The sequence below is a fragment of the Pseudochaenichthys georgianus genome, chromosome 3 (assembly GCF_902827115.2).
Source record: "Pseudochaenichthys georgianus chromosome 3, fPseGeo1.2, whole genome shotgun sequence".
NCBI classification, from domain to species: Eukaryota; Metazoa; Chordata; class Actinopteri; order Perciformes; family Channichthyidae; genus Pseudochaenichthys; species Pseudochaenichthys georgianus.
In genome coordinates, this window is record NC_047505.1 from 47,758,077 (window position 1) to 47,780,832 (window position 22,756).

The 22,756-nt window shown below is 40.6% G+C and overlaps 1 protein-coding gene across 2 annotated transcripts; it reads right to left on the reverse strand.

Moving 5' to 3' along the window:
- Window positions 1-5,083: 5,083 nt before the first annotated feature.
- On the reverse strand, window positions 5,084-10,217 carry irx6a (iroquois homeobox 6a). Of its 2 annotated transcripts, none has more exons than XM_034110497.2 (7): window positions 9,873-10,217; window positions 8,541-8,757; window positions 7,702-7,811; window positions 7,136-7,428; window positions 6,246-6,914; window positions 5,911-6,022; window positions 5,084-5,613 (listed from the first exon to the last, which is right to left on the reverse strand). In XM_034110497.2, the coding sequence occupies exons 1-6, from the start codon at window positions 9,884-9,886 to the stop codon at window positions 5,916-5,918; spliced, it is 1,410 nt and encodes a 469-aa protein (XP_033966388.1). In that variant the 5' UTR covers window positions 9,887-10,217; the 3' UTR covers window positions 5,084-5,613; window positions 5,911-5,915. The 2 variants fall into 2 exon arrangements, with proteins under 2 accessions (XP_033966388.1, XP_033966379.1); XM_034110488.2 differs by having other exon boundaries at window positions 8,541-8,807.
- Window positions 10,218-22,756: the final 12,539 nt, after the last annotated feature.

The window sequence follows — 22,756 nt, forward strand, 5'->3', positions numbered from 1 at the left end:
GATCGTTTACATTGGAAATAGACTAGATAAATACATTTCCTAATGGTAATATTGTCGCATGGAAAGCAGTTTGAAAAGTGTTTCCATTTCCCTTTAACAGCAAAAACAACAAGCTAACAAAAACAAAAGTCACTTCCTTACACTTTCTGCATCTGGCCAACATGAAGCAGCATCAGCTATAACTGCTGGTTCATGTTATTGTTAATATTCTCTTGACTTGTAGCTCTGTCTTGGTCTCCACCATTACGCAATTATAATTGTTTACCAGCAAGTCACTAACTTGTGTTTGCCCTCTGGTCCTGAACAGGGGACTTATGAGAATACATTGATTTGAGCAGCGGAGTCTCCTCTATAATCTACTGTAATGCAGGAATGTTAACATGCACCACTTTAGCCAAAACACTCTGACTATATTTATTATTTTAGTGTCAAAACACTGCCTCTCTCATTACCAGCCTGACCTCCACTTTCATGTGATTCATAGAACTGTGCATTATATTTCATAACTAAAAATGTGTTTTGACTCTAGCGTGATGGCTTGTAGAGACTTTAAAATGGGAGATCTTTGACTGTTTTGTGGTCCGGCTTTGACACGATACGCCCTGTTTGAAAGTCAAATGGAGACTCAACAGCAGACGTTAAAGGCCAACAGATGCCCTACATGAAGGGGAAGAAAAACAGAAGGAGCCAGGAGATTAAAAATGAGATGCAGGGGATTATTAAAGGGCATTAAAATGACACAGGAGATTATTCTATGGTGGGGACGCCAACCTAAGGTCAGCAACAGAGAACTGCCAGGCGAGCACACAAACATAAAAGAACAAACGAGAAAACCGGAGCGTACACAGTTTAGCACGGCATGGGTACAATGTGGGGATTCAGGCCCGAAACACGGAAGCTCCTCTGAAGCTGGCATGCAGTAGGAATCGTGTCTCCTTTCGGCTTTTTAGTATGTGATGGTGGCTTATTGACCTGCTTCTTTAAGCGTATGTTCAACGTAAACATGGTAATTTTCACTTATATAATCCCCTGAGTACCATTTGCACCCCTTCCAGTTGTTGGTCCAACAGTGACCTCGCACTTTGGTTTACCGGTGGAATTGGCACAAGAGGAGAGTCGTTTGGCAAGCAGCAGAAGCCATAACAAGCAAAGATTTAAAGCGCTGTACTAGGGGGAGTCTTACCTTTGTATAGTATCACTTGAGCTAGGAGCTAGCCACCCTATTTGCAATTTGGCAATAACAGACTGTGAGTGAACAGAGTTGGTAGACAAAAAGAAACGTTGGTTACAAGTCTTTCCTACTCTGAACATGCCAGAGCTCAAGAGTCTTCTTACTCTAAGGTCTACACAATAAACAAGGCCTTGGGAAACAAACTTACATCACTTGGCGCCATGCTCCGTCCTGGTTCATTGGGGTCCAGGTGGGGACACTTCCTCCCTTCTCTGGCCATTCCACCAAGATCATAATTATCTTTGACAAAACTCATTAGCAGAGACCTTGTAGCAACATCGGCAATCAGAAATTCCATGGAGGGAGACATGCACAGGAACAATGTCCCACACACATTTCATTGCGCCTTTTGACAAAATGTAATGAAGTGTGTATAGTGTCCCCCTCATCTGAACTCTGAGCCACTGGCACAAAGACTTTGTTTTATGAGCTTTAGCGGCCCAGCGTGGGACACATCAAATGGCACCTCCATGCTGCCTCTTTTGTCAGACTAGAGGGCAAATTATTGTTTGAGATGTTGTTGTTGTTGTTGTTTTGGCTCCCATTCATACGTATTCGAGGCCATTGCTATCAGAATAATTCCTATTCATTTACGTCGCAGGCACATGCTCATTAAGTGGGGTCCTGAATGTAAAGTGCATGTGGTGGATGTTCCTGACAGTGCTTTGTCAGAAGTTAACCCCTCATTGACTTACAGTATTATATCGCACAACATACCACGTAGAAGTGATTAGGAGGCAATGCAAGATTAATACATGCAAGACATATGATGCTTCTACATCCTTCCAATGAAACTTAAGATGTACACGCTTATCTCTGACTCATAAGGATCTGATTTGTGTACGCCTATATTTGACATGTTTTAGATCTTTGTACAGTATAAGGAGCAAGCTGACACCACCTTACAAGACGTGTAGTAGCAAAATAAATATTTTTTAGTTTTTGCTCCCAAATGTATATCAATTAAATTCAATATCAATCTCTTCACTCTAAAGAAATTGAGCTACAACAACGTCATTATATAGAAAACCGTTGAATCTGATATTGTAAGGAAGCATGGATTATATGTTTTAATTTCTTAAATACAACTGTTACTTTCTTTCAATGTCATAATTCAGATTTTAGAATTGATTTTCTGTTTTGTGTGAGGGATTGAAACATTTGTGCATAGCGACAATATAACATTTTAAGGATGACCAACATAATAAAAAAGGTAAATATATATAAAGTTTCTGAAGTTATTGAATTATGTGAGTTTTATTTTTGTTTGAAAAGTAAGGGTGAAGAGTCTAATTAGTTTAGAATGATATTGATATGTTATTTTATTGAGTGTTATGTGTCCCAAACATTGACTTTAAATGAACACCTGTCACTTCTCAGTCAGTTGGCCGTTGACTTGAAAAGAGCACAGCAAACGGCACGTTGGCCTAAAAAAAGATCAGTGCCCCGGGACAGTAGTGGGCGGGCATGTGTCTTTCTATTAAGACACATAAAGAATGGTTACAGATTAAAAATGTCAAACCCATTCCAGTCTTCATGTTTACCATGGCTTGTTTTTCTTTTTTTGTGTTGCATATTTGTGCCTCATTCACAGATTATCTAAAATCTGTTTTGGATTATGTGAACATGCTCTCATCGGCACCCGGCATCCCCCCCCCTCCCTGGTGAAAAATGTAATTTACTCAGTTGTGCATATATAGGCTACCTAAGGAAATGATTATCCTTTATCATTGCAGTTTGCCACAGATTTCAAGTCTCGCCTCAGATTAAAGATGTCAGATTAAGGATGTCTTGTGTTTTTCCTCTCCCCCTTTTCCTCTTTCCACCTAAAACCACAATTCACCTTCACTTTAGGTTATTTTATTTAACTTTAGGTCACTTAGTTTATGTAATGTTGTTTTTCTCACAATATGATAGGTGCTTTCTGACCCATTGCATCCAGGCAGCGTCCACTCACAGCTTCCTGTCTCTTGACTGTTTCTGCTCTGCGCAGCTCCTTCAGCCATATGTAAAACACCGTATAGGACCGACTAATTGACCTGTTAGCTGTGTCAGGCATACGCTGCTATATGAGCCCTTCATGGCCATTATCTATGCTTTCCCCCAGGTACTTTGCCATGGTGGTAATCCCATTGCGCATGCATCATTACCTCCAATAGCAAAAGGCAGCTTTTCTTTACAGCCCACGATTTAATTAAATTTGGTTGTAAATATTTGATACACACCTAGCCTACATTTGAACGTAAAGAGCATCGCATCAGGCGTCATGACTGATTAGTGTTGATGAGGAGGGGGGGGGGGGGGGGAGGAGGAGAGAGGCCCCCTGTTAGCAGCTTGTCATTAACAGATGAACTGTTACAGAACTGCCTGACTCACCAAGAGCTGTCATTCTGCCTCACATCAGGTGGACTGAACCGGTTTCCTTTCACATATTTTGCTTCAAATTCTATTCTTTATGTTTTTCAGTCATTTAGTAAAACATTTAATGAACTGTAAAGGATGCCAATTGTTTTAATGTGTCATCTTGCTCATGACAGGATATAATGAATCAGTGAGATTCAGACCTTAGAGAGTAGGCCTAGGCGATATTAATAATAAATATATTTGTTTAGCCCTCATATTTATTAGGTTTCAGATTAGCACAGATAGACAAAATTGAACTGGAAAAAAATCTAAGTAAGCCTAAAATATTATTCCTGACCTTCCTCATCCTCACCATGTAGATTCTGCAGGATTTACCAAGCTCCCTGCAGTACTCACAGCCAACCCAAGGACACACAGGCTGACCACAGCGCCTCTGAATACAGCCTGAATTGCCCTAATACCGAAAATACTTTTATTACAAGCATAATCCCACAAGTTAAGTATGGCCCCAAATGACGTTTTTCTTTTATGCCAGGCTGTGGACTATTTACAGGTATTGTTTCTGTGGAGGTCTGAAATCAAATGTATAAAATATAAATCTTTGCCAGCTGATGTCATAATGACGCTCTAGTTTGAGGAATAACAACGGGAGATCAAGTCAGAAAGGGAACAGAAAGGTCAGGGAAATTATTGATTCAAAAATAAAAGATTTTAAAAAATTAAAATATGTAAGGAACACCTTGCTCCTTTGCTCAGAAGTTGTTCACAACTCCTCGGTATTTTACCGAATTTGCTTTTTAAAGTAGCTTAATACATTTCAAGGCTTGTCAAACTAGATTTTTGCTGTATTGTTGCGCAATAGTGTGCGTCAAAATCAATATCCTTACCGCAAATAGTGTGTATGCTACGAAACTGATACATTTTTAAAGTTTGAAATATGACGATAAAAGTTTTTCTAAGCGTCTTCTCCTATCATAGACGACAGTGATCATCTTATTACAGCTGTCTGGAGATTAACACAAGGTTATACACCATAACGAGATGGACTATACGCAAAACAGTCAAATCAAAGGGACTTTGATGGACCATGTGAATTTCTGTGCCGGGTTTGATCCTACAAATGACCTTTTAATTAACACAATGTTAAGTTAGTGCAGCGGCTCGCTACACAGGGGACAAAGCAGCATTCATCCTATGTTCCTGCCTCGGTGCCCGGCGTGAACAGTAACAAAGTGTTCGATGCCACTACTGATTAAATGCTGACAATGGAGGGATGATGTCCCCCTTTCTTCCGCAACTTGTGGATTTCACTCACGTCCTCCTCTGAATTATGACCTTCCCTCGGCGCTGCGGCTCTGCGCGCCAGTCAAGATGCTAAACTTTGATCGAATGCGCTTCCGCAACTCCTTTAATTGGCTCTCTAAATAACCATGACACAGACAAGGAAAGCTCTTGGAAAAAAATGTATTCTTAGAAAAGAAATGCCATGATAGGCAAACACAGAAGAAGCTCACATTTTGTTAACACAATGACAAACATCCTCCAGGTCCACGCGCAACACAGGGGATCCGGTCCTTATATGGTCATCTCTAAAATCCGTCTCTTTTACAACAGGCAAAATGACACGAAGCCACATTAAAACGCAACATGTAACGAATACTCAAAGAAGGGACAAATTCAACCGATAAACACGCCATATAATATACAGACAACATTACAAAATAATAAATACACAGATAAATAAATAGGTTTGCTACACTACACGATTGCCATACACAAATTCGGCCGTTTTTTTATTCGGCCATTCCCATACCTTTGTATCTAGAATTTTTTTGCATAAAGTCTTTTACACGATAAAAACAAAGTTGTGCAAAATGATAGCTACGTCCACAGTTTGACTGCAGCAGCAGCAGCAGGTAGCTCCCATGTGTCTTATTGAGGCCACCACTCGGCCAGTGTGTCCTTTAGTGCATATTCATTAATGTCCAATTATTTATTGTGGCACAGTATCCAGAAATCTAGGTGAAAAAAATACAGCAGAAATTAGAAAAATAAGCTCCAAAAATGAATATATAGGCTTAATCACAACTTCATTTCAAGTTGATTGCAGAAGAAATTCTTATATTTTTCCTTTTTCACTTTTCACATCAGGTATATAGGAAAACTCACTTTAACCTTGCAATCATTATATTTTGATATAATTCAATTACATTTTAGCAAGAAAAGTGAGTATCCATGTGTCCTTGTTTACCTTGTGTGTGTGTTTATTTGTGTGTGTGCTCTCTGGTTTCTTCCAGTTCAGTGCAGACTCTCACCTGCTTCACCTCTTCATCACTGGTCTGAACGCAGTGACCTTGTCATCCTGCACGGTCCCGCAGGCTTCACTGAGGTCAGACGACTGTGTCTCTGCGTTGCCACCAGAGAACCCTACACACCCAAATAAAAGCATATCCACAATATGTAAGAAACTCTCCTTAGGTGCAAGTTGACAGAATATGTCCCCTCACTTGCTAACCGTAAATGTGCTTTTCATCCAGCAACACACATTTGGTGATATGCTCTTGAATTGCTGCCTACTTCACAGAAAACATCCAAATATGAAAGAATGTGCTCCCTTCTAATAAGGTATTGTAGATTTGAGAGGACATACCTTCAATAGTGGAGTACTGACATGTGTCTGGGAGTGCAGAGTAGGATGAACAGTGCAGTTGGAGGTCCTTGTGACTGTAGCTGCCCGTGCCATAGACTTTAGAGTGCAAGGATAAGCCCTCAGCGAAGGGGCTCTCAGTATTGGCGACACCGCCAGATTCATGGAGGCCTCTCATACCCCCACACTGTCCAGTTAGAGTGCCGGTAAGCCTTGGGCTCTGGAGCTGGCAGTCCCCGGTTGTGTTGCCTGTCCTCAGCTCCGAGCCGTGCTGCTGGGGGCTCAGAATGACCCCCGAAGCCGCCGTACGAGCCAGAGACCAAATCCGAGGCTTATCTGATGCTTCAAAGTGAGACAGGGACAACGTTCCCCCCGTTGAGGAAGGTGCCTTGGACCCAACAGGATCCAGGAAGTCAGACTGAAGAGGGGGGAGGCTGGTAACACCTTTGATGGCGCAGGGGAACGCGTGGAAGCTGTTAGTTAAACTCAGGTGGAGCTCGGAGCTGCAGTCTCTCTTTTGGGGGGGTCCGGATAGCGCCATGACCCTCTGGAGGTCCTGCTCGTCCGCAGCCCCCTTTTCACAGTCGCTGTCCAGCTTTTCACAGTCATCGTCGTCCATGTCCTCCAGGTCACTCAGACGCAGATCCTTCTCCTCCTTGCAATCACTGGAGTCTGCATGGACGAAAATACATGTTAATGAACATTATTTGAAAAGTTTGGGTCAACTCTTAAAGACATAGTTTGTTCATAAAATGTTTAAATAAACTTTTTTCTTTCTGGAACCTTCTTTTGTTACTTTTTCTGTCCACATTTGGCAGCTGTATTTCACTTTTACATATAGTGCAAGTGCTTTACTTTACTAATAATTAAATCAAAACTTGATCCCAAATTACCTTTGGTGAGACAGTCTTCGCTCTTGTTAAAGTCATCCTTCCTGTCATCGTTGGCCTTATTCTTTGGTGACCAGGTCATCTTGTTCTCCTTCTTTAGCCTCCTCCTGGCGTTGGCGAACCAGGTGGACACTTGTGTGAGGGTCATTTTGGTGATGATGGCCAGCATGATCTTCTCTCCTTTAGTGGGGTAGGGGTTCTTCCGGTGCTCGTACAACCATGTTTTTAGGGTGCTGGTAGTTTCACGAGTTGCGTTCTTTCTTCTGGCTGAGCCATTAAAGTCTACTGTCCCGTATCTGGGAAAAAGGACACAGAAAAACACACAGAAAGTGGCCATTAGTGGAAGAAGTGAAGGCTATTCACTCAGGCATCCAACTCCCTGCTGTTTGAAATATATACTGCTTCGCTGCATGCAGGTAACTGTGTTGAGTTACACTCTGACCTTTGATCTGAATGCAGCATATATCCCCTGTGAAAGGCTGATTGTAATAATCAGAGCTAGAATACTTTTTGGCAGGTCAGCTACACTTATATTTCATAAAGTGGACACACATGAACATAGAATGTACCTGTCGTATTGATACTGTCCCAGTGAGTGGTCGTAAGGATAGTAAGCGGCAGTTTGCGAGATGCCAGAGTGTAAAGTGCCTGTGCTGTCCTTAATGTCATACTGTGGATTCTGTAAAAGACAAAAAGGTTGTTATAGAAATGGAACATTCATTATTTCTCAGCATGAAATTATAAAGACATTTGTTATTTGTAAGCTCTTAAATCAAATAGTAGGCTGTCCAAGAGTGAAACGAATTGCTTTACATGACGTAAATGTCTTTGTTTTTAAGTACATTTGAAGCAAAATATGCAATAATGATCTTAGATTGTATATTTAAATAACATTTTTAATTATATGTTTTTTTCACTTCTTTCAGGTACAATTTGCAACATTTGAATGGCCAGCACATTTCTCGCTAACTCCAGGTGTAAGAGAGAATAAAAGCAAAGTTACAGCTACACTGCAAACATATCAATTAACAAGTCACAAGTCCTTTATCCACTCTAAAATCTCACTTAATCAAATTAAACAATTGTTAACTAGGGGTTATGTGTTTTATTATTTTTAAATGCTGATTTACCAAAACCACCTGAGTCAAACAGTAAAAATAGTAGATTTATATTTATCATAACAAAATGACATTTCAGTAATACAACTTTACTCTCCATTGCTTCTACTTCCTCCCCTCACCTGAGTGACAGGATTTTAGACTCGCTTTTAAGGGGAAGAAGATAAGACCACCGGATTAAACGGCATGTCAAGACGGATACGTTTGTGGAAGAACATTGATGAACAAAACCCGGTTGATCGATCAGCCTGAGCCACCCTCCCCCCTTTATGCATCAGAAGTGAGCCCACCAGAGTGGAGTAGATAGCGGATGGGTCGGAGCTGTAGGGGAAGTAGTTGGCGTAGTTCTGGGTGGCGGCAGCCGCTGCCGCGTATGGAGAGCTGTACATCCCCAGCGCTGCGTTCAGCTCCGTCCGGCTGCTCGCCAGGATCCGGTTCTCGTAGGACGGACAGCAGAAGGAGGCGGCGGCGGCAGTCTGGGAGCCGGCTGTCCCGTCAGAGACCGACCTGGAAATCGAATCGCAGCAAGTCGTACTGGGGTTTGCCGACACGAAAAACTGCATGAAGAGAATCGTGGATAGACATAGTCATTGGCTGTTTCTGCTCTTATCTGGATGCCTGTGACAACTCTGAAGTGACTGTGGGTGATGCACTGCATAACGATATCTGTTTATCTATATTCCAGTTGCTCGGTTAGTTTAGAATTGAGCATTTGAATAAAATAAAAAGAGTTAAATTGTGCTTTAAGTTCAATTATCCTGATCAGGTGTCCTTATCTTGACTTTTAACCTGCCTTCATTCAAGGTAAGTCACTTTTTAGAAAATGATGTGGTGAGAGAAAGTAGTTTACATTGTGAGCACGTGCAATAAGAGATACCATCTAATTGTTTTGTTTCATGTACACGTACAAATAAGTGGATATTAAGATGTTAAAAGCTGTGCGTAAAAGTGAAAGTGATGTGGTTTATCATTGGATCAAAATAAGATAACAATCTGAGCTGATAGCCCTTTACAAGTAAACTAAGTACATACATTTTTTTACATTTTTAAATATATGTATATATATATATATATATATATATATATACATTGTACTGGAAATAAAAAATATTATCTAGATAAAAGTTTGGTGACAACTTTTTGGCTGAGAGTAACTTGTGTCCTCTGATCGTGTTGAACTTATTCCAACTTGTCATTTGGCGCACTCATTGTGTCTTCAAATCTAAATGAATTACTCGAATTGAGTTTTAAAAGCTCTCCAGATAATGCACGGTGTTTAACATCCCACGCTTCCCATACAAAGTTTGCGAATGTGTGCAGCCCAATTTCTCCTCGTAGTGAGCAATAGGTGACATTCATCTCTATTGTCATCAGAAAAACACGTGAGTTCATTCATAATTCAGTGTAATTGGACACGGGTGCGTGTCTATCGATATTTGGTTCCACAACAAAAGCACCACACGAAAATATCTGTCAAAGCAGTCACTCAGTCATTATTATTTCCTACAGAGAAAAAGGTGCTCTGACTAAAGTAAAATACAAGAAAATACGCACAGAAAAAAGCCAATAGTGTGTGTGTACATACACAACACTTAGGAGAAATAAAAAGCAAAGAGGCTTACCTGTGAAGTTGCATTGTAAGGATATCCAAATTGCGAGAAAGACATAGCTGCTTCTTTTGTTACCATGAGCAATAATCTTCACCCTTGATCGATTGCAACCAATTCCTACTTCAAATCCACCGTCTTACACACATTTCCACGCACGGCCTTTCGCTCAATAATAGATGACTTCACTCATAGGAGGGAGACTTTAGGATGGCACCAGCTGCAGATTGTTTTATATGAATGAATAATCCCCCCAAAGGACCCGATAAGAAATGAAATTAAGCGTCATTAAGTGCAACAAAAAAATTGTTGTTGTGTTAGCTGAAGGAGGCTTAAAGGATAACGTAAGACTTGCAAGATATGGACTCTGCTTGTGCTATTATTTGTGGCTCTATAGTTCTTTAGCATTCATCCATGCAAGGGTATCAGCGTGACGTCACTGTAATCCCGGAACGGCAGGGTACTAAGGATAGAATAATGTCTTTGCCAATCACATCCAACGCAGGGTTTTCTTAAGGTGCACTGTACACAGCCTGTTCCCCTTTTGTAATGGAATTGTTCACCTATTTGCTGAGATAACGTCCCGGAAAGTTGCATTCTGTTCAACGTTATTGAATTTTAGCAGGGTTACATGAGGAAACCCCTTGAATGAATTAGAAAAAGAGACTTTGACATTTGAATTTTTTGGCATTCTTGTGAGATATTACGATTTTGTTCAGCACCAGAAATGTTTTACCCATGCAAACAGGAATCAATTAAGCATTTAAACAAACATATTGTGATTTCAAATATTTTCTATTATATTTATTTTCAATCTACCCCACTACAACTGTGAAGAAGCACATTTAAGACTTTTTACTTTCTTTCTTCTTTTTCCTTTTTCTCGACCTATGTTCGCCTCTCGCTCTCTGGCCAGAGGTCCATCCCGGAGTTAATGACGATTATGTTTCTATCTTTCTCTATTAGAGAGGGGCAGTCCCAGCAGGAACGGTTAGAGGGGTTTTTGGCAGGTCAATAGACCAGTGATTGATGTGCGCCTGGAGACCTACGTGACCATTACGCGTAATGCGTAATTGTATCAATTAACAAATGGATACATGCCCTTGTTTAACCAACGAGTAACAAAGTGAAAATATGCCTTAGAGGTGAAATCCGAAGAGCTATGCTGGGGAAAGAAAAGACAGTGGAAGCCCTGCTCTCCAGTCTAATTAAATATCCGTGGAAGGGGGCGACGAGAATTGCATTTTAATTGAATGATGCTCACTTGAAAGATGGGTAAGGAATGATGCTGCCTCACAGTGAATGAAACGAGAAATCATTTTAAGCCTTATTAGATCAGCAGCTCAACCATCACCAGTTTTCTCCCTCTCTTCCATAAACATAAACAAGCTGTGCCCCCTCCCCGTTTGATGTTGAGCTTCGACAGGGAAGGGGTGGGGGTGTCGTATTTCCCATACACACTATATTTGTATTGACAATGACATTCATGATCAGTCATACGATCTGCCTGTTTCTGATTATCTAAGGCTGTGTAAGGTTCCTGTTGTCACGACTGATACCTTGTGCTACATTTCCCGGTGCCCTGCCGACCTGATGTATGGCGTTTCATCCCTTGGAGACGCTTCTGCTATTATGGGCTTCCTCTCAGAGGGGCGCTAAAGAGCCGCGTGAAGGAGTTGGAGATCTCCCGTGAAGAGATTTACCTCCGAGATAAAGTGGACACAGTGGTCAGAGTCCAGATTTTGGAAAGCGCCCGGGCAATACACACTTGTTCAACAGCAACTCTCTCACACACACACACACACACACACACACACACACACACACACACACACACACACACACACACACACACACACACGCACGCACGCACGCACATTTTTTCTGAAATGTATTATAAACGTTTTTTTCATCAACTTGTTGATTCTTTCAAAGTTCAATTCCAGTATTCTCACTTGCCAATATTCTAATAAAGAACCAGACGCTGCAATAACATATTTTAAGTTCCCAAAACTCACTCAAAACAGGGGACAGTGCAAATGGCTAAACATTAAATAAATCTACAACTAAAAGAGGCAAGCCAAGGTGATTATTATATAACTATTTTCATTTTTATTCTTTTGGCATACATTTAAATATTCTGAGGACAAAGCGCAAAAAGGCACTTTAATGTGTTTGGCATTGTTCTGGACCTAATATCTAAACTGGCAAAACAATCTACTTTTCATAAGATCAGAAAAACAGCGCTGTGTTGTCTTTGTGACAATGCCGTTTTTAGATAATCCAGTGTGGTTTTATATTTTTTATTGACTTTAAAGTAGGATCTGTTTTTCAGTCCCTGCTCTTAATCCTTCAGTTTATCTGAAAAATCTGAATCACACAATTATGGACACATGGTTTTACATGCAGTGGCAAGAGTTCAAATCAGAATAACACATTTGCAACAATAAGTGGTCTTAACTTTCCATTTAATGCTACTGATGGAGGACTTATTATCTAAGGGGAATGCACACTTTCATGCCTGAAGTGTTATTCTATAGGATAATGTGCACACAGAGAAGGTTGAATCAAGCTAAATGTAATTGCATGCCTGTGGTCGATGCTTTTCTACAAGGGCATGCATGATGGCCCAAGTGCATACGGACAGACTCATGCATAATGCATGCCCAGCAGTCAGCGTAGATCTCACTGAATCAGGCCAAAATGAACACTAATTGTAATGGCAGACTGACCACAGTGCCCTTCCTTTTCAAATGTGTGACAACCCCACCATGAGACATTTCATTTACAGTGTTTTGTCCAGATTACTTAGTACTCACATTGTTACAAGGTTTTTGTTTTTTAGCAACAAACTTGCTGACAAAGCCAATTAGTGATTCCTCTCTCTGTTTTTCATTATTATGTTTTTGGCAAAGTCCTGTACTATACTGTAAAGTGCTACTCTCCCAACAGGAGGATAGCATCTTCTTTCAGGTGCAGTAGCAGCCACCCTCCAGTTATCAACAGAGGTACTGTACTTAAGTACACTTTTGAGGTACTTGTACTTTACTTTAGTATTTTAATGTAATGCTAATTAATACTTCTACTCCACTACATTTGAAAGGGAGATAATATCATTTTACTCCACTTCATTTATTAAACAGCTTTAGCTACTTTTAACAGTCACAAAAGAGTCCATTTATTTAAATATTTCACAAAAGAAAATCTGAACTTTGTTTGTTTTTAAAACAGTAAAATGCTACTTGATGCAACAATATTATCTAGAAGTGTCACATATATAAATATAATTATATACACTTTTTATATTATATGTAGATTTTGCTAATAATACTTTCACTGAAGCATGATTTTGAATGCAGGACTTTTACTACTATCTGAATACTTTTTCTACCACTGGTTGTCAGGCCCTATCAGTCAATTAAATTCAATTCAAAACCTTTATTTATCCAGGTAAAATCCCATTGAGATCAATGATCTCTTTTTCAAGGGAGACCTGCAGCAGTAGGTTCCACAAGAAGACATACAAACATAAACAACAGAACAACAAAAAGACATAATACAGCTACATGTACAGGGATTACAATTTACATATTTAAACACATGTACAGGTACCAACAGCATCTGATTTTGTAGCATCCAACCGAGCTTTAAAAACATGTAGTGTAAGCCCCTATCCCAGACCACCCTGGGTTTAAATCCTGTATCATTTATATAACATTTTTCCTGTGTATAATATATAATCTTCTTTGGAGTACTAAAAGAGTCACGCAAAGAGTTCCAAAAAGTTCAACAAATCCAAAAAGCATTAGAATTGTTGTACAAGAAGTGAATTCACATGTATTTCTAATGTTTAGCGTCCTGCATTCTTCTGGTATAAAAAAGTGGCCGTACCTCTACTTGAGAGAAGCTGCAACAAAGTCTGCAGACGTACAATTTGACCGACGACTGGTCATGTAAACGAACATCTAACGACTAGCAGACAGAGGCATTCACCCGTATAGTACATTCACTCACATATTTTAAGAATAAGCAAGTCCAAACACCGTTATATCTTGTTCTAATGGGTCCGTGCGGTTACTAATGAGACTGAGTAATGCACGCATCCTCTATTAGAATCATCACTGGGTGGAACAAGAAAGGGGAAAACTGGAAAGGTTAAGTCAACACTCAATAGCTCCCAGCCTTCTTCTACTTAATACATTTCCTATGCTGACTTAATGAACCACACAAAGCCTTTCTGGTTTTTCATCAGATGGGGGTAGCAGTGGAGGTGGAGCGTATGAAATGGTAATAAGGGCATGCAGACGGAGAGACGGAGGCAGAAGCCTGAGCCGAGGCTGGGGATGAAGCTGCACCTACCTGGAGGTGTGTGATCTCATTAAAGCCAAATTGGTATATGGCAATAAATCCAAGGCACTGGAATTATTACACACACACACACACACACACACACACACACACACACACACACACACACACACACACACACACACACACACACACACACACACACACACACACACACACACACACATTGCATACAAACTTCCCCTCATGAAGATCACAATAAAATTATCCAAAATGGAAAAAAAAGTAATGAATATTGTAATGAGAAATAATAGAGCAATGTGGTCACAGTAGTGGCCGGTTAACACCAGAGCAAACATCCACAGGGCTGCTGAATAATTACAAATTAAATCTTCATCCAACAGAGAAATAAGAGATAGGGAGGGAATGACATCATGACTCGTCTCAATAAATCAATCCGATCTGGAGAAAAAAATTACAACAACTGATGGCAATACAAATGTGATTGCTGTTTAAGTACTTGATTGGTATCTCGCTTTTCTTTAAAACATTGTGTATCATGACAGATCATAATTACACTTACATTTGTGTGGTTCTGTCTTCCACAATTGAAACCAGGATCTGCACAGTAATGGACGTGCATCATTGCTGTTTCCTTTGCACCCTTTCATCGTCAGATGTTTAACTCAAACAAACCCTAGGCATTTTGTGTTGGGAGACGCGTATCCCAGAGACCCCTGGGGCTCCTGGGAGAGAGAGAGAGAGAGAGAGAGAGAAATAGGCAAGTGTGTGTTGTTTGTGTGTGCTGGCTGGCAGAGTCCCCTTGAGGCTCTACTGTAAAGCTATCATCAGTGGGGGTGTCAGGGATTTGTAGCTTGTCACTGAGCGAGGGAGAGAGTGCTGGCAGTGACTCTGGGAAATAACTGCTTATGGAGCGAGAGCCTGGCTCAATGCAGGTGTGTGTAAGACAGATAGAGAGACAGTGGGATGAATGTGTGTCGGTTTTCTCCCCGGGGTGTCTGGAGATGTTTGTGCGTGGACGGGTGGGTTGTGGGTCGATCATAAGATGTGGGGATCCGTGTGCCGTCTTTCATCCCGGGGCCTTGGGCTCTTTGTCTATGTGTGTTCTTGTTGGCAAGGGGTGTGTGTATATGACTTTCCTCGGTGTGTCAAAGCTCCTGCGGTGGCGTTGCGTCTCTTTGTGAATTAACGTCCAAGTTTGGATCCGAATATGATCAAAAGTGTGTATTTTCAGTCATCCGGCAATAAGGAAGTCTGTGTGGCTACTTCATTGCTACTATGCCTGTGTTGGTGTATGTGTGGTCTTCGCCAAGATGGATGATGACTTTAAAACTAACTTTCCCCGAAGGCGGAGGGCCAGCGGCAGCAAAACGCCGCTGTCGGGTAAATACATGCATCTGCAAAAAAACAAGTTCCTCTGGAATGACGAAAGGAGCGCTCATTTTCTCATTGACAACCATGTATTTCTGAAATCGCATGTTGGCGGTTGACCAGGTTTCAAGGGCCCTAGGGTCACGAAATTCACTCAACTCATAAATGATCATGTCAGCGTTCAAACGCAGGAAGAAAAAGAAAAGACGAGGAAAATTGCAGTTACATGGTTTCCTTCTGACTGCAGCTGCTAAATCCACGGCAGCATTGTGGCCCATCCCGAGGGCCCGCAGAGGCAGAAAGACAGTTCCTATTACTGTCAGTCCAATTACCGGCCACAGCACAGCCACCGCTGTCAACACCACGCAGGTCATGGTATGTATCGGCATCTTTTCTCTCATCTTTAGCCATATTTTCTGGGCAGGGGAACTTGTATGTTATGCAGGGCAGCTTTGAGCTATAAGCAGCTGGTTATCAACATTCAATATCTAGTCTTGTAATTCAGCCATTATGCGGGGTCAAGAGTTGAGTGGAGTAGGAAATGATCCCCAACTATGCGATGTGAAGGACACCAGCAGCAGAGTGTGTATGGATAATAGTCTATTAAAGACTTAATAGCTACAGCGTAATTTTGGCAATGAAATCTTCAGTCTACGGCTCATCCAACAATGCAACAATTAACATAAAAGTAAAATACATAAAATGGTGCAATAAAACAGTTCAATAGAAAAAAACAGTTCAAGTAAGTTGCAGGAATAATATGTACATATAAAATAGACTAAGATGCAACAAAATGTAAGATTACTTACTGTATAGGATATACTGTACATACTTTAGAGGATAAACTGTACTGTATACTATACTGTATATATGAATTATTCCATATTAATATATGGGTATGAGGACGATAAACAGATGTACAAACTAACAGTGTATTCTGATCCATATCTCAAGAATATACACTGGAAACAAATACAGATTTGTGAATAAAATGACAACACTATACAGAAATGGTTGTAATATGGTTTTGTGGTTGTATGTGCCCTCGTGGCAAGCCACCACACAAATACACATATACACCCAGCAGTGGGGAATGTGATGAGAAGTGGTCTAAATATTGAAACACTCTCCATTACAGAAGACAGTGCTCTGCGTTAAGCGTGTCTGCCGAGCTGCCTGGAGTGTTGCACCACGCGGCGAAAGAAAGGCCCGGCCCCATCTGGTCCTGGTTCAGTCTGGTTTACTGCAGAGCGGTGCCAATACAAATAGCTGTGCTTGATGTTTGTTTGCCTAAATTGTTTTGAAAGGCTTCACCAAGAGTTTTTCGGGTGGATTACGGTGGGGAAGTTGGGGAGTCAACCGTGGTGGAATAATCCTCACTGAGCTGACAGTTAGATTTGCTCGTCTTCTTTAAGAAAAAAAGATTGTTTGGGATTTTTTCTCCTCGTTTCCTGGCGGTGAGTTTGGACTGTGAACTTTTCAGTGGCTTGTGCGTGTGTGTGCATTGAGTGTGTGTATGGAGAATGCTGAGCAGCTCACTTTTCTCTCGTAACATAGCAGTGTCAATTTCGATCACATCAATATAGCATTAAAACATGCTTGAAGTTCAGTTGAAAGTTCAGAGGCCCGATGCGATGTAGAGAAACATTCTCTTCCTAAAGCCCTCGCGTATCCACTTTGATTTTTCTCCCATAGGTCAAGGCTAGAGAGGGGGACACAGTTATGTAGTGAAGTGAATTAGGTTTGTATTACACTTAAAGTGAAAGTCTATCTTCTATTAGAGTAGGCACATTCTTTTGTTTTGATTGTACATCCTGGTAAAGAAAAAGCAACCAATTGTTAGTCATCATCACTTAGCTCTGGGTTGATTGATTTCATGTCCAAGTAAGTGTGCCAGCTCAGCACCAGACAGATTCTTTGTGAGCTTTATGGATACCCAGGCCCCCCGAGTCTCAACCAGAGCCCCCGATAGGATGGAAATCGCAATTCTGCCAATGACAGTTCAATCGTTCGGCCCCTCTGTTCCTAATTTGCTGCATAGCCAGTGGAGGTCCCCCCATGGTCGACTCCCAACTCGATCCAGATGCAGCTAAAACTATTTTTGCCGCAACATTTGTCTTTGTCTTCAGATCCTCTGCAGCCACATTGTGTCAGGCTGCAGAGCTAATGATGGTATATGTCCTTGTCCACGGAAAAATCCTGACACTTCTGCTCCATCCTGAACCATAGATGGGTTTGGTCTCTACGCAGAAGTTTGACAAGCTCAGCAACCAGAGTGATACGATATGACTCGACCTACTTCCCTTATCCCAAAGACTAGTTATCCAAACAGTGACTTTAACACAGTCACTGAATTTACTTTTTCCAGTTATATTCTGCTGATAAATGACTTTCATAGCATCTGGAAGTATTGAAAAAATATTCCCTGCATGTTTCACTCTTAAGGATGTGAAACGAAAAGGAAAATATGTTTATTCTGAGCAGAAGGCACTTATAAAATCCAGTGTCAATCAACATGATATTATACTTCTTGCTCCCTGTAATGCCTCATCAGTTTGATTTCCAATTGGACACGGTTATTTTATTTCTCTTTGATTCTCATTTTCCCCAGTACCCAGCTCTATGAGCAGGCCTGAGAAAAGTTTTTTTCAGGACAAGGAAAAAAGAATGGGGCTCCCACAATCCGTCCAACTTAAAAGCAGATGTTACATGGTTGCCAACATCAAAAAGGTCCTGCTAACTGTACAGAGGGTGAAATCATATACGTTTGATTAGCCTTTTCACTGGTTAATGTGAACGAGCTTAGTACATGGCTGCTGAGTGAACCCTGACCTTGGCCCCCATGGCCAATACATCATCAGATTACAGAAAATAACACACACTTTTGTTTCAACTATGCCTTGTTAGGGCTAATTTCTGATTTGCAGATTGTCAAGCTTACTTTGGTGAAAGCAAGAGGACTGGATCAAATCTCCACCAGGCCCCCTGCTCCGCGGTAACACGGACAAAAACCTCTAAATAAGGGGCAGTATCCTTGAAATGTAACTTGGCTCCTTTTAGGATCGTCTTTCCTGCTCAGTTCAAGATGTTTTCCATTTTGAGGTTACGATATCTAGAATGAGACTTGCCTTCTATTTATCTCAAGGATATTTATTCTGAGAAGGATAAGGGGTAAAATATGGACAGAGAAGTGGTCCATGGGTGCAGCGAGGAGGGGTGGCAGCATTCCTATAAACATATGGTGAATGAGGGCCCTTCAACAAGTGTTGTGTTGACATTGCATGTGGGAAAACAAATTGACACAGGCGAGGTCTGAGAGGGCTGTAAAACAGCTCTTTAGCACGGCTTAAATTCCACACTGCAAACACAGCGGTGTCACCCCAAGGTGTTGAGAGTAAATATATGGTGTTACCTTTAGGCTAAATAGGGGGGGGGAAACACAGAGTGAAGTGCGCGTCAGTGACAAAGTGGAGTGAGTGTTTTGCCCAGGAGAAGCAATAATGACAACAAATAATTAGTGCTTTTTATAAAATATAAATGCACATTACATATGTGACTTAAGAAAACAGTTGCACCTCAGCAAAGAGTAATACATATCTTAAAGGTCACACTATCGTAATAATGTTGCAATAAAATGAGGGTCTGTTGACCAGACTGCCATATCTGAGTATAATGCATGGGTAAATGTATTTATATAGAAACATGTACACATTTTATATTGGAATGATGTACCATCTTGTATGAATATATTTCAATTTTTATTGTTGTCAATTCTTCTTCCACTCAGTTATGTTTTATAACCAACACAAAATCACAGTTTTAATGTTTAAGAGGGGGTCCAATGGGCCTTTTCTGGGGGATAACTGCTCCATTTTAGGGTAGCAATAATCAATAAGGTCATGGCAGAAGTTATCAGATATTATCGAAATTGATCCCTTCCACCTTGGTCTATCAGTATTTCACAGATTGATAGTACAAGATGCTCATGTTTAAGATGATAGCAATATGAGTATGACTGTTGTTGTTGTTGTTGTTGTTGTTGTTGTTGTTGTTGTTGTTGTTGTTGTTGTTGCTGTCTGCTATGTCGTGGTCGGTCAGTGTTTGGCTGTTATAATGCAAGTTAGATTATTGACCGACAGACTTTTCACTATTTTGTTGTTCGTGAAGCAAAAACACAAAATGTTTGCTGTAGATATTAGTCAGACATAGTGGCATTTCACTACCTCTATGTCTTGGGATTCAACATATACAACAAATTAATGCGTACACTTCTTGTTAACTCAACAAAGGGGAAACCTGCTAATAGCACAATGATTTCAGGAGAGGAGGAAATGTTGGTGACAGAACCTCTGATGGTTTGAAGGGGATCAGAAGCCCCCTCAGTCACTGAAACAGGTTCAATTATAGTAGCAAAAAATAAGAAAAAGATGAGCACACACGCAAAGGAATTGCACTTCTTATATATAAGCTGTTCCTTCAATGGTAGCAAGCAGGAAAGGTGTCTACATGTCACCTCATGTTCCATCAGATCAGGCCGTGAGCTTTTTCATCAGGCTCAAATTGATGCTGCTGTTTCCTTCATTATCTTTGTCTGTGTTTTATAAGACTGTGTATACGGTGACAGTGTTTGTGTGTGTACAAACTGCAGTGTGTGTGGATGTAGCACGGGCTTGACCTTTGTCAGTGTGAGAGCAAATGCAGCAGGAGAGTGATACCACTGTGCGGTCCTCTAATCTGCTCACTTAGCCTCGGCTTTGGGGCTCACTTCGCTCCGCTTCATCTGAAGCCCCCTCGTCAAAATCTGCTGGCAGTATTCTTGCAGAATGAAGCTGCGCTTACGGACACCCTTCCTCTGCATCTGTGCCTCCATTTCAGATTCCCACTTTCTGTCACTCTTCTTTTATCACGTATTTTTCTTTTAAGTCGTGCTCTTTTGGCCCTCAGCTTCACCTGACCTATGTTGTGTTAGTTTGATTAGGTAAGAACTGCAGTATCCAGCTCTACTCTATGAAGTGCATATGTGTGTGCCTGACTCGGTGTACATCCCCCCTCTCTCTCTCCCTCTCTCCCTCAGCTCTCGGTGTTTAGCCTGTCTTGACCTTTGTGTACTTACAATCTGTAGAAGCATTACAGCTGTCCAGGTGAAGTGGATATCCTGAGATGGGCACCTTTACAGACTCCCATACAGGAGACTTTAACTATATTGTCTTTCTCTGTGCGCGTTCACCATGTCTTGTGTACCTGTCTTTGTCAGAACTATTATATTATAGAATTATAATCCATATGGAGTAAATCTCTGGATAATCAAAGTGTGACATACAGTGCTGTGATTTCATGCCGATTTATTGTTGAAATGTATTGTCGGAGCTACGAATCTAACACATTGGTGAACATCGTTTTATATCTAGTAGGGTTGGCGTTGGTTCATATTTTGGTGTTTGTCATTGTTTAAAATACTGTCATATTATTGTGTGATCAAAATGGGTTGGTTGAGTTGGGTCACAAGGGTATGGAAGGCACTCATAGTGAATATAGTCACCTTTTCAGTGTGTGTGTGTGTGTGTGTGTGTGTGTGTGTGTGTGTGTGTGTGGTGTGTGTGTGTGTGTGTGTGTGTGTGTGTGTGTGTGTGTGGTGTGTGTGTGTGTGTGTGTGTGTGTGTGTGTGTGTGTGTGTTTGTGTGTGTGTGCGTGCGTGTGTGTGTGTGTTGTGTATTTTTTTGTTGACTGCCACTCTACTGTATATACCTGTAACTATTCTGATCATAACTTTGTGAACTTTATAGTAAGTTGATTATGTTTCATAAAATCCAGATTGAATCATATTATTTATTAGTATTTGATGACAGCAATTATTTGTTTCTCTTGTACTTTGTTTTCTGAACTGGATACATGTATTCACGATGAGTATGTTTCGTTATTCCATCAAAATGATCATAGGATAAAAGAAAAGAAGAACAATGATAGGTAATGGGGTATAATGGTTTTCAGAAGCGTAGAGGTGAAGAAGGGGACATGTTTCCTTCTCATTACAGCAGCATTACATTCCTTTGTGAAAATCTCCTCAAAAGCCAACTTCATTAGTAAATATGAAAAGTAATTATCACAAATTTTATAAGGCAAGGCAAAGCAAGTTTATTTATAGAGCACCTTTCAACGCAAGGCAATTCAAAGTGCTTTACAAAAAATGAAAGACATTAAGCATTAAAAAAGAAAAGCTAATAAAATAAACATTAAAAGGAAAAATACATGGATAAAAGTTACAGTGCAGTTTAAGATATGAATAGTTCAATTAAAAGCAGCGACAAAAAGAAAAGTCTTCAGCCTGGATTTTAAAGTAGTAAGAGTTGCAGCGGACCTGTTATTCTTTATAACACAATAAAGAATACGTATACATTTCCTTTTTATGTTTTAGCATTGTAACAAGAAAGTAATTTCATTGCTCATTTGATTAGATTTGATTAGAATGTATTTCTATATATTGAACAATTTGCAAGAGATGTTCCTCCAATAACCCACATCATATAAATACAAAATTAATAATACATACACGTGTGAACAATTTACATATTGTCATGTCGTATTAAATGACATAGTGTTCACATATTGTATTCAAACAAGTAATACAGTCAACATTATTAAGTGTCTAATTCTGTAAATTACAAAAACAAATATAAAAAGATGTATGCAAAAATGTATATACCTATATATACACAATCAAAAGAGACATTTATACATATGCACACATTAAGACCTATAAATGCACAACAATCAATATATACAAAATAACAGATGTATATGTAATCTAATATAATCTACAGTATAAATCAGATACTGTAAGTGTTGTCTTCTCACTTGGCAAAGACCTGGCTGGGCGGGGTCATGGGGGTCAGTGTCAGGTCCGAGCACTGAGCCTGAAGTCTTGTAGCCCCCAGTCCTCCCCTAGGGGCTTATCGCCTCACACACATTGTCATTTCCTGAAGTTTCTTCCCTCTCCCAATCCTCTTCCTTCCTCTCCTCTCTCTCCTCCAGCTGTCGGCACGCTGGTTCGGAGGGTTTCCTCCAGGAAGGAGGGGTCCATGTTCCGACCACAGGCTGATACAGAGAGCCTGATAACCCCCAAGCCAAGTGCTACACTGCCAGCTGACATGAAGCAGATCTCCTCCTGACCCCTTTCTTTTGGAACCGGACACCCAAACACA